Raw genomic sequence first — 14,278 nt, forward strand, 5'->3', positions numbered from 1 at the left:
CCGTGAAGGATAACTGTACATTTAAATCTATGGGACGCCAAACCCTAAAAAAAATCAGTTCGGGTACTACGTTACTGGATCTGGCCGCAGCCATTCAAGAGAAGGTGCGTGTGTATAGAGCGTCCACGTATTACATTACAGGTTAAGACCGCGTTCTCACAAGAGAAGGTCCGTGTCTATAATTAGAAAGTGAACCATGTTATTTATGAGTTTCGCGATGGCATGCTCGGACTGCCGGTAATTTAGACGTTTTAGAAATCAGGAGAACTTTACTATAAAACAGTCTCGGTACGATGTATCAAACAGTATAGACTTTATAATTTGTTTAGTGTGCCTACACTATTTTAAAACAAGAATCACTATGGCCTTAACTATTATACTGAATATCCCTACACAGAGGCGTAGCGAGGGGGGTGCGGATCGCACCGGATGACACCATTAAGGGGGGTGACACCAAGGCAAAAAATAGCAAAATATATAGAGAAAAACTTGAGGGGGGTGTACATCGAAAGTTTGAGGTGGGGGGGGTGCAAATCGAAAACTTGAGGGGGGGGGGTGCAAATCGAAAGTTTGAGGGGGGGGGGGGTGCAAATTGAAAATTTGAAAGTTTTTTCCCGGGAAGGGTCGCTACGCCTCTATGGGAGGGGGGTGTCACCATTAAGTGCCGCACCGGGTGACACCTGACCTCGCTACGCCACTGTCCCTACAATTAATTAAAATAAACATGTGCTTAATCACTTTACGAATACCGTTAAAGTTTACCAAAATGAAAATGGACATAATTACTGTATAAATGCCCTTCAAAAATATAAAAATAAATACAAGTATAATGTATTTAAAGATGACCTGACAATATATAAAATAAATATGAACATAATGACTGTATGGATGCCTATCAAGCGTATCGTGGTGAATATGCATAATTACAAAAAAGATGCTCATACAGTGTATAAATTATGATTTTAGGGATAAATACTCTGGAATTCCGGGGCATGTCCCCATCCGCTCACCCCCCCCCCCCCCCCTCCTCCTCTGCAAGACATCATCAGGTCACTGACTGTTTACTACAGGCACCCCCGCCTGCTCACTAAAAAAACGTCTTCAACGGTCCGCAAACAATAGGGTATCTTTTTACATTTTTCCCGATTTTACCTCCCATGTCAGGTCGGGGGCTAATTCGCGACCGCCATCTCCAGTCACCTCAGGACAATAGCGAGTCGACCGTGCCAGCGATGTGTGACACTAATGTCTTTCTTTAGAATAACGGTCTGTCCCAGCCCATGTAAAGGAAAACTCACTAACATCAGCCGTGGCCTCAGTTTTAACATCCAACAACTTCGGCCATTTAGTTGGTTTTTTTTTTAAATTTAATTCAGCAAAGGTTATTTAAGTTTACAAACTAATTCAGGCAACAATGGCCTTGCTGAAGCGCGGGGCCCCTTCAAGCGCGGGGCCTGGGGCGGTCGCCCCGTTTGCCACCCCCTAACGCCGGCTCTGTATGTCGCGTACTGTTTACAATTTGAAAGTCATAAAAAGACAACTCTATATTTTAAAAATAGTTAAGCAAGGGGCCTGTATAGGGCTAATATAAGCCATAAACCCTTTGGAAAATATGACAAAATCCAGGCTTTGGGTAACCTATAAATGACGTCACGCATTTTTGACGATTTTTATCTCATTCTCCTCATAGTTAGACATTATCACAAACAAGTTAATAAAAAGTCTAGTGACAATTTAAGCGCAATTTCCTTAATTAATTTTTTGTGACCGAACGAAAGGATATTTTTGAAAACTTTCTTCGGCAATATTGTTCTAAATCATGGCAGGAATCGATTGGTAAATGTCGCTAAGTGGTCTGGTTGCCGAGATATGGGCAAAAAACTGCATTTTTTCGAGGTTTTTTGGCTTTTCCGGGAAATCCAGGAAGGAATTCCGGGAATATTTTTGGCCCACAATCATCATCGGAACTTGCTTAACATATTTGCTTTGGAACTAGTCCTCGATATTGCTTCGTTGAGGAGGAGATACGACTTAAAGCTGCGGACACATCCATCCATCCATCACCAAAAATGACGAGTTAATAATCGCAATTGTCCAGTATGGAAATTGCGCTAAAAAACCCTACCCCTAACATGACGTCACACCTCAACCCACAACCCACCTAAAAATGTCAGTTCTAGTTGTCTAAAACAGCGTTTTCTTTTTTATAATGTTTCCCAAGCTCGGTCAATATTGAATACAGCAATATAAATTAGGGCCTATACATTTCTATTATAATTTAGAGCCTTTAAACAAACGTGAAATCACGGCTAAAATTAAGATTCTAACTTAACTTTTTAAACTCCTAAGTCAGTGTCGTCACACTTTGTGACCTCAAGTTCCCTAATGTCACACATATTCACAGATTGACGGCCTAATGTTTTAACTTATGAGTATCTACCTTACACATACATAGGAGGTCATCCATAAAAAAAAGTTACTCTTCTTTTCTAACATATAGCGCCCATTTCCACCCCCCCCCCCTCCCCCCACACACGATAATTTTAGAAATATTGCTCAATGTTGATTAGTTTTGATTACAATTTAATTAATAAAGATAATAAATAAAATTTGTTAAACAACTGCCAAAGTTCAGTTCAAATTCAACACAATGGAAGAGATCTATTTAACATAGTGAAATGTCATCCAATTACAACCAATACATCACACATGCAGCGCCATAATCAGACTATTAAACACGTCAAGCATTCACATTCATACAGAGTTTCTTCCAGGCTTCTCTTCGGGGGGGGGGGGGGGGGGGGGTTGGGGGGGGGGGCGAAGCCCCTCCCCCCCCCGAAATTTTTTTACCGCCCCCCCCCCCCCCCGAACGAAATGAAATTTATAATTTATATAGAAAATATATACTTTTAACAGTGTCCGCCCCCCCGAAGAAAGTCTACCGCCCCCCCCCCCCCGAAAATTTCAAGTGCCCCCCCCCCCCCCCGGAGAAAAAAGCATTCATACCACACAGTAATTACAAGGTTGCTTCCCTTTCCAATAAAGTAGCAATAGACTTACAAAAGAGCTGTTTGAATAATACAGGTGTTCAAAAAAACAAAAAAAAAAAAAAAAAAAAAAAAAAGAAAAAGAAAGAAAGAAAAACATACAGTGAAATTCTAAGGTGTAGTTTTGTTAAGATTGTGTTTTTTTTTTCTGTTACAATACAGAAACAAATAAATAAACTTTAAATATAAACGTCAGAGTGGGACGATGCAAATATAAGGACCATTTTGTAAATTTAGAATAATCTTTATCTAAAATAGGAACTCTGATATTGGACTATTAATTTCAAACACAATTTACATTCCTACAGAGACAAAGTCTCACATTGGGTCTTGAGACGTTTTATAGATATGTATTGGCCAGGTGAGTACAGCCACAGGTGTTAAGGAAATCATTAAGTTGTGACTAGTATATGTTCACGTGACCAGCATATCCTCACGTGACTAGCATATCCTCACGTGACTAGCAAACCATCACGTGACTAGCATATCCTCACGTGACTAGCAAACCATCACGTGACTAGCATACCATCACGTGACTAGCATATCCTCACGTGACTAGCATATCCTCACGTGACTAGCATATCCTCACGTGACTAGCATATCCTCACGTGACTAGCATATCCTCACGTGACTAGAATACCCTCACGTGACCAGCATATCCCCACGTGACTACCATATCACGTGACAAGAATACCCTCACGTGACCAGCAAATCCTCACGTGACTAGCATATCCTCACGTGACTAGCATATCCTCACGTGACTAGCATATCCTCACTTGACTAGCAAACCATCACGTGACTAGCATACCATCACGTGACTAGCATATCCTCACGTGACTAGCATATCCTCACGTGACTAGCATATCCCCACGTGACTACTATATCACGTGACTAGAATACCCTCACGTGACTAGCATATCCTCACGTGACTAGCATATCCTCACTTGACTAGCAAACCATCACGTGACTAGCATACCATCACGTGACTAGCATATCCTCACGTGACTAGCATATCCTCACGTGACTAGCATATCCCCACGTGACTACTATATCACGTGACTAGAATACCCTCACGTGACTAGCATATCCTCACGTGACTAGCATATCCTCACGTGACTAGCATATCCCCACGTGACTAGCATATCCTCACGTGACTACCATATCACGTGACCAGCATATCCTCACGTGACTAGCATATCCCCACGTGACTAGCATATCCTCACGTGACTAGCATATCATCACGTGACTAGCATATCATCACGTGACTACCATATCATCACGTGACCAATATCAAACTCAATATTTTAGCAGACGTGTCCATGAAGGTTTCAATATTTAACTCTGGGATGGAGATCAAATGAAATTTCATATGTCCAAGCAATGATAACAATTCTAGTATGAAACTTCATATGCCCCACCCATCACAACATGTAATAGATAAATATAACTATTATTGTGAATAGAAACATCAAACAGGCTAAATAAATTACTTTTTTTCAAATCTTATTTTAAAGGCCTTCATTTTTTGCTCATTGCTGCACACCAAATTAAAAGTCGATTTTTAAATTATCATATTGTTTTCAAAAGTCAAAAGCCTCGTTTTATTTTACTTCCGTTTACTTTGTTCAGTATTGCATTTGTTTTTGTTTATCAAAATTCTTTAAATAATAGGAAAATAGGAAAATAGATTTTTACAGATCAAAAAGAACATTATAGAGCAACGAAACGAATCTAAAGTTTAGGGCCCTTTAGGGCGACCTACTAGACCTGCAGGCCAACTATTGGAGCCAGTGTAAATAAGAGATATTGAAGGAGTTTTAGTTTAAAATAAGGCAGAGGCATAACAGGTGACATATTCGAGATCTAGGCTACTCTTATTATTATAGTCTTATAGGTTTTTTTTTTTTCTATTTTGCTATTCATGACTTTTGAAGCTTATTTCTACTCCTTCAGAAGTTAATTACTTTTGATCACAATTTTAGAAAAACGTTTATAAAGAGATACACACAGTCTGCAAACAGTGACCTATATCGAATAACTGACTAAACCAGCTGAGCAATAAAACAATGGCTACAGAGAATGAACAACTCATCTTCAAGCCTGCCAGACGGTTGCCCGGGCAACTGAACGCCTTCCCCACCTACCCGTGGATGTTTACCTGGCCAATGAGCGCCAGCGAGAGGTCAAGGATAACTTACGGAGCTCCGTGCGAAAGGTCAAGGTCATATCATCCTTACAAAATGGTTAGTGGATTATGTACATCAAAACATGTGGTTGAATACTTTTTGTATGACCGCTTTCTATGGAAATAGGATACTGTATAGAGTTGATTTATCCAAGGGTAGCTGGTACGGTAAGCCTACAGTTAAAGATTAGTAAAATTGTAGAGTTAGGGTCTGGGCAGAGATACCAACATATGAATAGCTCCGATATGCCCTGCCAGTTGGCATAGAAACTACACTACATTTTCAAAGTGCAGGGAAAAGCAAATGTTCCTTTGTTAACTACAAACAATTGCCTCTCGTACAAAGAGCCCGAACAAATCGTCCTGTGGAAAGTTTTGCACGCCTTACAAAGTATACTGATGCGGCTACAATGTCTTTGGGTATCTCGCGAGTGACGTCAACGATCCCATGAAGTTGTATAGGGTACGGTCGACTACTTTATGTATCAGGAGATGGTCACTGAACATTTTTTTTTCATCCCTCAACCATGACTTTAAGGCTCCCCTTTCATTTTATGCCTGATTCGGGGTATAAAGTATGTTCATCAAAACACATCTTTTAAAATTAACAGTTGTTAGATAATTTTGAGATAATTTAATTAATTTAACTTTGTTTTACACTGGGCATATCAAGACTACCAATTTAATTAATTTAACTTAGTTTTACCCTGGGCACATCAGAACTACCAATTTAATTAATTTAACTTTGTTTTACCCTGGGCACATCAGAACTACCAATTTAATTAATTTAACTTAGTTTTACCCTGGGCACATCAGAACTACCAATTTAATTAATTTAACTTTGTTTTACACTGGGCACATCAGAACTACCAATTTAATTAATTTAACTTTGTTTTACACTGGGCACATCAGGACTACCAATTTAATTAATTTAACTTAGTTTTACACTGGGCACATCAGAACTACCAATTTAATTAATTTAACTTTGTTTTACACTGGGCACATCAGGACTACCAATTTAATTAATTTAACTTAGTTTTACACTGGGCATATCAGAACTACCAATTTAATTAATTTAACTTAGTTTTACACTGGGCACATCAGAACTACCAATTTAATTAATTTAACTTTGTTTTACACTGGGCACATCAGAACTACCAATTTAATTAATTTAACTTAGTTTTACACTGGGCACATCAGAACTACCAATTTAATTAATTTAACTTTGTTTTACACTGGGCACATCAGAACTACCAATTTAATTAATTTAACTTTGTTTTACACTGGGCATATCAAGACTACCAATTTAATTAATTTAACTTTGTTTCACCAGGACTACCAATTCAGGGACCGCACAACGGAGGGGATGGTGCCCCTGCCATTTGTTGACCTCAGGGGGGGCCCCGCCAATGTTCATAACGTGACAGCCTATAAACCAGAGCCTGCCCCCTTTCTTGAGGCTGTTGGCATACACAGGGACTTTTCCGTGTTCCAAGGTAGTGTGTTCAAATCTTGGTGTGTTTAAATCTTTTGTGTTTAAATCTTGGTGTGTTCAAATCTTGGTGTATTCACACTTTGGTGTGTTTACACCTTGGTGTTTAAATCTTGGTGTGTTCGCATCTTTTGTGTTTAAATCTTGGTGTGTTCAAACATTGGTGTGTTCACACTTTGGTGTGTTTACAAATTGGTGTGTTCACACCTTTTGTGTTTAAATCTTGGTGTGTTTACACCTTGTTGTGTTTACACCTCTATGTGTTGAAACCTCTATGTGTTGAAACCTCTATGTGTTTACACCTCTATGTGTTTACACCTTGTTGTGTTTACACCTCTATATGTTGACACCTCTATGTGTTTACACCTTTATGTGTTTACACCTTGTTGTGTTTACACCTTGTTGTGTTTACACGTCTTTGTCTTTACACCTCTATGTGTTTACACCTCTATGTGTTTACACCTCTATGTGTTTACACCTCTATGTGTTTACACCTCTTTGTCTTTACACCTCTGTGTGTTTACACCTCTATGTGTTTAAACCTCTGTGTGTTTACACCTCTTTGTCTTTACACCTCTATGTGTTTACACCTCTTTGTCTTTACACCTCTATGTGTTTACACCTCTATGTGTTGAAACCTCTATGTGTTTACACCTCTATATGTTTACACCTCTATGTGTTTACACCTTGTTGTGTTTACACCTTGTTGTGTTTACACCTCTATGTGTTGACACCTCTATGTGTTGACACCTCTATGTGTTTACACCTCTATATGTTTACACCTCTATGTGTTTACACCTTGTTGTGTTTACACCTTGTTGTGTTTACACCTCTATGTGTTGACACCTCTATGTGTTGACACCTCTGTGTGTTTACACCTCTTTGTCTTTACACCTCTATGTGTTTACACCTCTTTGTCTTTACACCTCTATGTGTTTACACCTCTATGTGTTGAAACCTCTATGTGTTTACACCTCTATATGTTTACACCTCTATGTGTTTACACCTTGTTGTGTTTACACCTTGTTGTGTTTACACCTCTATGTGTTGACACCTCTATGTGTTGACACCTCTATGTGTTTACACCTCTATGTGTTTACACCTCTTTGTCTTTACACCTCTGTGTGTTTACACCTCTGTGTGTTTACACCTCTATGTGTTTAAACCTCTGTGTGTTTACACCTCTTTGTCTTTACACCTCTATGTGTTGAAACCTCTATGTGTTTACACCTCTATATGTTTACACCTCTATGTGTTTACACCTTGTTGTGTTTACACCTTGTTGTGTTTACACCTCTATGTGTTGACACCTCTATGTGTTGACACCTTGTTGTCTTTACACCTTGTTGTGTTTACACCTCTATGTATTGACACTTCAGTGTGTTTACACCTCTATGTGTTTACACCTTGTTGTGTTGTAGATATAGTTAGGTATAGTTAAACTTTCATACAAAGGCGTAGCGATGGGGGGGGGGGTACATATGTCCCCGGTCGCCGACCATATGGGGCGCCAAAATGGGTTGTAAAAACAAATTAAATTGTTATTTTAGCTGCATTTTTGCAGTTTGAGAGGGGTGTGCAAATCGAAAAGTTGAGGGGGGGGGGGGTGCGGGTGCAAATCGAAAGTTTGAGGGGGGATGCAAATCGAAAAGTTGACGGGGGGGGGGGGTGCAAATTGAAAATTTGCTCCCGAGGGGGGCGCCAAATTGAAAGTTTGTCCCCGGGCGCCGGGGAGGGTCGCTACGCCTCTGCTTTCATAACCTAAACACGGACAACGTTCTCGCATTGTTTGGTCAACAGATGGCGTTCGTTACAACCGCATGATGGCTGAGGACAAGAGAATTTCACGCGATTGGTTGGCGCTCTACGGCAAAAAATATTTCTATGTTAAAGATTAGGTGGCGCTCTACGGCAAAAAATATTTCTATGTTAAAGATTAGGTGGCGCTCTACGGCAAAAAATATTTTTATATTAAAGATTAGGTGGCGCTCTACGGCAAAAAATATTTTTATGCTAAAGATTAGGTGGCGCTCTACGGCAAAAAATATTTTTATGTTAAAGATTAGGTGGCGCTCTACGGCAAAAAATATTTTTATGTTAAAGATTAGGTGGCGCTCTACGGCAAAAAATATTTTTAGGTTAAAGATTAGAGGGCGCTCTACGGCGAAAAATATTTATATATATAGATTACTGTGACACTTTCTGGACTCCCCCCCCCCCCGCCTCCATCAATACTCTTTATAAAGCATTTGTATAGAAATAGTTTTTGAATGGTAAATATATTTGATAGTTTATAAATATAATTACTAAAATATTTTATAAAGTAACTCACTGAAGCGCTAAAATAGTTTATAAAATTAACATCAAAAGCGCTAAAATATTATATAACATCAAAAGCGCTAAAATATTCTATATGAAATAACATCAAAAGTGCTACTATATTCTATAAATATAACATCAAAAGCGCTAAAAATATTTTATGTATTCAACATATACAAGTCTATTAAATAATTAATAGCCTACTAAATAATTTTCAGCCATAACGTTTTGTAACATCATATAAGAACATCATTTTGTGATATAATGTGTTGTAACATCATATTGTGAGAAAACCTCTGTATCATTTAACATCTTTGTACTTCCCAAGTATTAAAATTTGGATCTACACTCCACTTAGTGTGTGTCTAGTTTTTATTTGAAATATCACAAGGACTACTGGGAATGTGTATTGTACTAACTAAGAGACTTGCTGTAAACAATGTGTTAGTTTGCAGTGTGGGGTGATGTGTTTACGGTGTGGGGTGCTGTGTTTACGGTGTGGGGTGCTGTGTTTACGGTGTAAGGTGATGTGTTTACGGTGTGGGGTGCTGTGTTTAGGGTGTGGGGTGTTGTGTTTACGGTGTGGGGTGTTGTGTTTACGGTGTAAGGTGATGTGTTTACGGTGTGGGGTGTTGTGTTTACGGTGTGGGGTGTTGTGTTTACGGTGTAAGGTCCTGTGTCCATGGTGCTAGGCGGGCAACGTCATCGAGTCTTGATCTACGTGTAAAGCTAGAAACAAATTTTCTGGGAGATATAACATTTTTTTAAGAAATCGAAGATACCTCATTGGTCACCGGAACTCACTCAAAATTTGCCAGCAGAGAATAAGAAATGTATAATTATGATTTTTTTCACCTCTTCGAAACGGTACTTACGTTTTCGGTATTTTAGAAATCGTAACGTAGCACTTCCGGAAATCGGAGGTCACTCAAAATTTGAGAGTAATCAAACTACAAGATCTTATATTTATAAAAGCTAATGTCAACGGCCTATGTCTCAGGAGGGTGACACTAACCTACCTACAATACTTATATTTCAAATTTCGTCTAGTCGAGATAGTACTCACGTAATCATATACCCAAGGAAATAGAGCAAAGTACCACTTTGCGGTTACCGGAAATCTTTGAAAAGTTGATGGAAACCTTCGTATACAATGTCATACTTATATTTTAAATATTTTGTCAACTTAACTGAAATGGTACTCAAGTTATCATGTTTATACACACATGTTCACACACACACGCGCGCACACACACACACATTTTTCCAAAATTACACTGCTTTCTTTATGTTCCGTACTCAATAAAGTATGGAGGTGTCAAACTTGAAACTGTCAAAATATATGTTAACGAGCCGACCCGCTGCGTATCATACGCCGCTATTTAGTTGTTTTATTTTCTACTTTTCAGTAATTCATTATTTGTGAATTCAACAGTACCACTGCTGTCACTGAAAATATTTGCTTTAAAACACTATCAGTAAGTCGTTGAGGACGATAACCCACCATATATATATATATATATATATATTGTAACGTTAACCTTTCTATCAGCCAAATAGAAGGAGAACGTCCCCGGATTCTTTTTTCGGGGTCATATGCAAATGCCTTACGGCCTAAGTGGATGAACACTTAACACAACGACCACTAGGGCTCGAAATTAATGTCTAGGGGAGCTAGTGATACTATTGTAATTAACACTCATCCAATCTACATACGACCATTTAATCAGCGAACTCAGATGTGGCAAAACACAAAGATGAACTAGATAAAATATTTAATGTATAAAATATCAAAAACCCAACTTACACAATGTAGGAAAAAACACTATCACAGATTTCTACACTGTCCTAAGAACAGCTACAGGCCACACAACACTGCTGTAGCTTCCAGACTTACTTAGCGACAAGTAATATTAAACTAGAAGACTAAATCAACTGAAGAAAGCAAGGCACACACAGGTCTTAAGTACTCTCACGTTCAAATGGTCAGAGTCTATAGCCGGACAATATGGACGGCTGCCTGACTAAGGTAAAACGGCCTCGTAGACTTTTAGGTCAAGAAAAACTGCCTCGTGTTGCGAGTGTGCGGGGCAATTAAAGACTTCTGTGACAGGGGAGGTTATCCTCAACTCATGTCGCCATTGGTTGGGATAATCATCTGATCAGAATCATTCAATCAGATTTTAATGGAAATTTTCTATGTCTCAAACACCTTAATAGTCAATGGAAAAACCCCAGGTGTTACACAATCATTCCATATAAGGAATTATACAATGTCAAAATAAAAATGACTCGACCTAAGTAGGTCACATCCCCTCCCTTTTTGGAAGTGACAGATAGGTTCCACAAAAACATACATAAGGAACCAATCTGGCAATGAAATAACAAAAATGTTTTACAAATGTAGGCAATCAAAATCATAATACCAGATGAAAATATCCCTGAACATAAAAGAGAAGTAACTCCAACTTTTACAATTGGTGAAAGGGGAGTAACCCTTCAAAAAGTAATTATACATCAAAATCCCTCAAAAAAGGGTATTACAATTTTTCCATGAGAATATTAAAAGTGGTAAACCCGCCAGGGTAAGACCTTTATTTCAATGACTAGCTACAATATCAATTGAGTCATATGAGACATATTATTATAAAAGATTACATATAATCAAAAACTACCTTTAATTAAGGTTCACCTGAAAATAAACAAAATATTCAACAGGATTGGAATTTTGAAAAAAATTCAAAACTCACACCACTCATTTTCATATGAGTGACACTCAAACAAAACCTGTTTATGGTCCTAATGAACCACAAAGCATGTCACATGATCAATGTGTGTAACAAGATTTTACATCCTTGACAAACAATCAGCCACAACATTATCACTACCCTTAATGTGTGAAATTTCCAGATTAAAATTTTGGAAATATAAGCACCATCTCAATATTCTTTGATTTGTCTGTCCTAACTTAGAGGTAAATTTCAGGGGATCATGGTCAGAAAACACTCTGACTGGATTGGTTGAAGAAGAGACATAGACTTCAAAATGTTGTAATGATAAAACCAAAGCTAAAGCTTCTTTTTCAATAGTAGAATAATTCTTTTGGTTTTCATTTAACTTCCTGGAAAAAAAGGCAATGGGATGGTCAATTCCCATGTTGTCTTCTTGAAATAGGACTGAGCCAATGGCTAAGTTGCTAGCATCAATGGCAAGTTTAAAGGGCTTGCTAAAATTTGGTGCAGCCATAACAGGAGCATTTGATAAAAATGACTTAATGGTTAAAAAAGCTTCTTGACATTTATCTGACCATTCAAACTCAACACCCTTTTTCAATAATGCAGTAAGAGGTTCAGCAATAGCTGAAAAGTTTTGACAGAACCGTCTATAGTAACCAGCCATCCCAAGGAACTTTTTGATCTCTTTACAATTTTTGGGAGGTGGTAACCTTACAATAGCATCTACTTTAGCTTCAATGGGCCGAACTTGGTTCGTTCCCACTTGATAACCCAAATAGGTAATTGAAGCTTTACAGAAATCACTTTTATGTAAGTTTACAGTAAAATTAACTTCAGACAATTTTCTAAAAAGGTTAGTCAATTGAACAATATGTTCTTCAAAAGTATTAGAAAATACAACTATATCATCTATGTAGGCCTCACATTGGTCTATGTCAGCAATGACAGAGTTAATGACCCTCTGGAAAGTTTGACCAGCATTTCGCATACCAAAGGGCATGCGTTTGTATCTATAAAAACCATTAGGGGTTACAAAAGCAGATATTTCTTTTGCACGGTCAGATAAGGGGATTTGCCAGTATCCTGAAAGTAAATCAATTTTGGAAATTATCTTAGCCTGACCAACTTTATCAATAACGTCTTCTATCCGAGGTAAGGGATAGGAATCAGCTTTGGTGAGCGCATTCACCTTCCTAAAGTCGGTCACAAACCTGAAAGATCCACCGTCTTTCGGGACTAGGAGACATGGGGAACTCCAGTTGCTGAAACTGGGCTCAATGATATCATTCTTGAGCATATAATCAATTTCATCTTTTATCAAAGCAGCTTTTTCCGGGTTAACTCTTTAGGGGTGTTGTTTAATGGGTTTTGCGTCACCTACGTCTACATCATGAGGTGGAACCTTCGCTTCTTTGGGGACATCCCCAAAAATAGAGGGAAATGTCTCAAATAACTGAGACAACCTATGGCTTTTCTCTGTGGAAAAATGCCTAAGGTGGACATTCAAATTATCTAAAAAGGAAGAATTTACCAATTTTGGGGGTTTCAATTTATCATGTATCACATCATCAGAAACATTTGAACATACAGGTAAAGTAATTTTAGCTGTGGAATGAAAATTGTTACAATTATCATAATATTTTTTCAGTGAGTTAACATGATACACTGTCTGTTTCTTTCTTCTGTCGGGCGTATTGACAACATAGTTCAAATCACTTAATTTTGAATGCACAGTAAAGGGTCCACAATATCTTAAGGATAACGCATTGTTCAGATTAGGCACTAACACAAGAACTTTGTCGCCTGGATTGAATGTTCGTTTACAAGAACTCTTATCATACAGTTCTTTCATTCTAACTTGGGCCTTTCTTAAGTTCTTGTGAGCCATTTCGCACACGGCTTTCAGTCGCACGTGAAAATCGTCAAAGTTTTCCACTGGATGATCACTGGTACCTGTCCAACGTTCGTGTATCAGCTTCAGGGGGCCACGGACAGAATGTCCAAACACAAGTTGAAAAGGCGAGTAGCCTAAAGAGTCCTGGACACAGTCCCTCGCGGCGAAAATAATCCAAGGAACAGACTCATCCCATTGGGTGTTACTATTAGCGAACGTTCTTAGCATGGTTTTGAGGGTTTGGTGGAACCTCTCAAGTACGCCTTGAGACTGAGGGTGGTAGGCTGAGCTGGTGATGTGGGTAACGCCTAGCTTGGCTAGTGCTTCCTGAAAATGGTGACTGGTGAAGTTGCTGCCTTGATCTGTTTGCACGATTCTAGGTAATCCAAAGGTAGTGAAGAACCGGGTCATGGCTCTGACTACAGTCTTTGCCTTAATGTTCCGTAAGGGAATCGCCTCGGGAAAACGGGTACTTGAACACATAAAGGTAAGTAGGTACTCGTTGCCCGTCTTGGTTTTAGGCAAGGGACCTACACAGTCCATGACAATTTTAGAAAAAGGTTCTTCTAATACAGGAATCGGACTCAAAGGGGCCTTAGGAATTGT

The 14,278-nt window shown here is 38.7% G+C and overlaps 1 protein-coding gene across 1 annotated transcript; it reads left to right on the forward strand.

The window, feature by feature from the left end:
- The first annotated feature begins 4,661 nt into the window (after nt 1–4,661).
- LOC131948316 (uncharacterized) lies at nt 4,662–9,396 on the forward strand. Its single transcript, XM_059309894.1, has 4 exons — nt 4,662–4,894; nt 5,030–5,290; nt 6,566–6,728; nt 8,525–9,396. The coding sequence occupies exons 2-4, from the start codon at nt 5,114–5,116 to the stop codon at nt 8,620–8,622; spliced, it is 438 nt and encodes a 145-aa protein (XP_059165877.1). The 5' UTR covers nt 4,662–4,894; nt 5,030–5,113; the 3' UTR covers nt 8,623–9,396.
- The last annotated feature ends 4,882 nt before the right edge of the window (nt 9,397–14,278 follow it).

Source organism: Physella acuta, unplaced genomic scaffold (assembly GCF_028476545.2).
Source record: "Physella acuta isolate Inbredline_101_S28 unplaced genomic scaffold, ASM2847654v3 ptg000058l, whole genome shotgun sequence".
Taxonomy (NCBI): domain Eukaryota; kingdom Metazoa; phylum Mollusca; class Gastropoda; family Physidae; genus Physella; species Physella acuta.

Coding starts and splice junctions, on each gene's coding strand:
- LOC131948316 (XM_059309894.1), top strand. CDS start 5,114: ATGGCTACAGAGAATGAACAACTCATCTTCAAGCCTGCCAGACGGTTG. Junction 5,291..6,565: donor CATATCATCCTTACAAAATG/GTTAGTGGATTA, acceptor TTGTTTCACCAG/GACTACCAATTCAGGGACCG. Junction 6,729..8,524: donor GGACTTTTCCGTGTTCCAAG/GTAGTGTGTTCA, acceptor TTTGGTCAACAG/ATGGCGTTCGTTACAACCGC.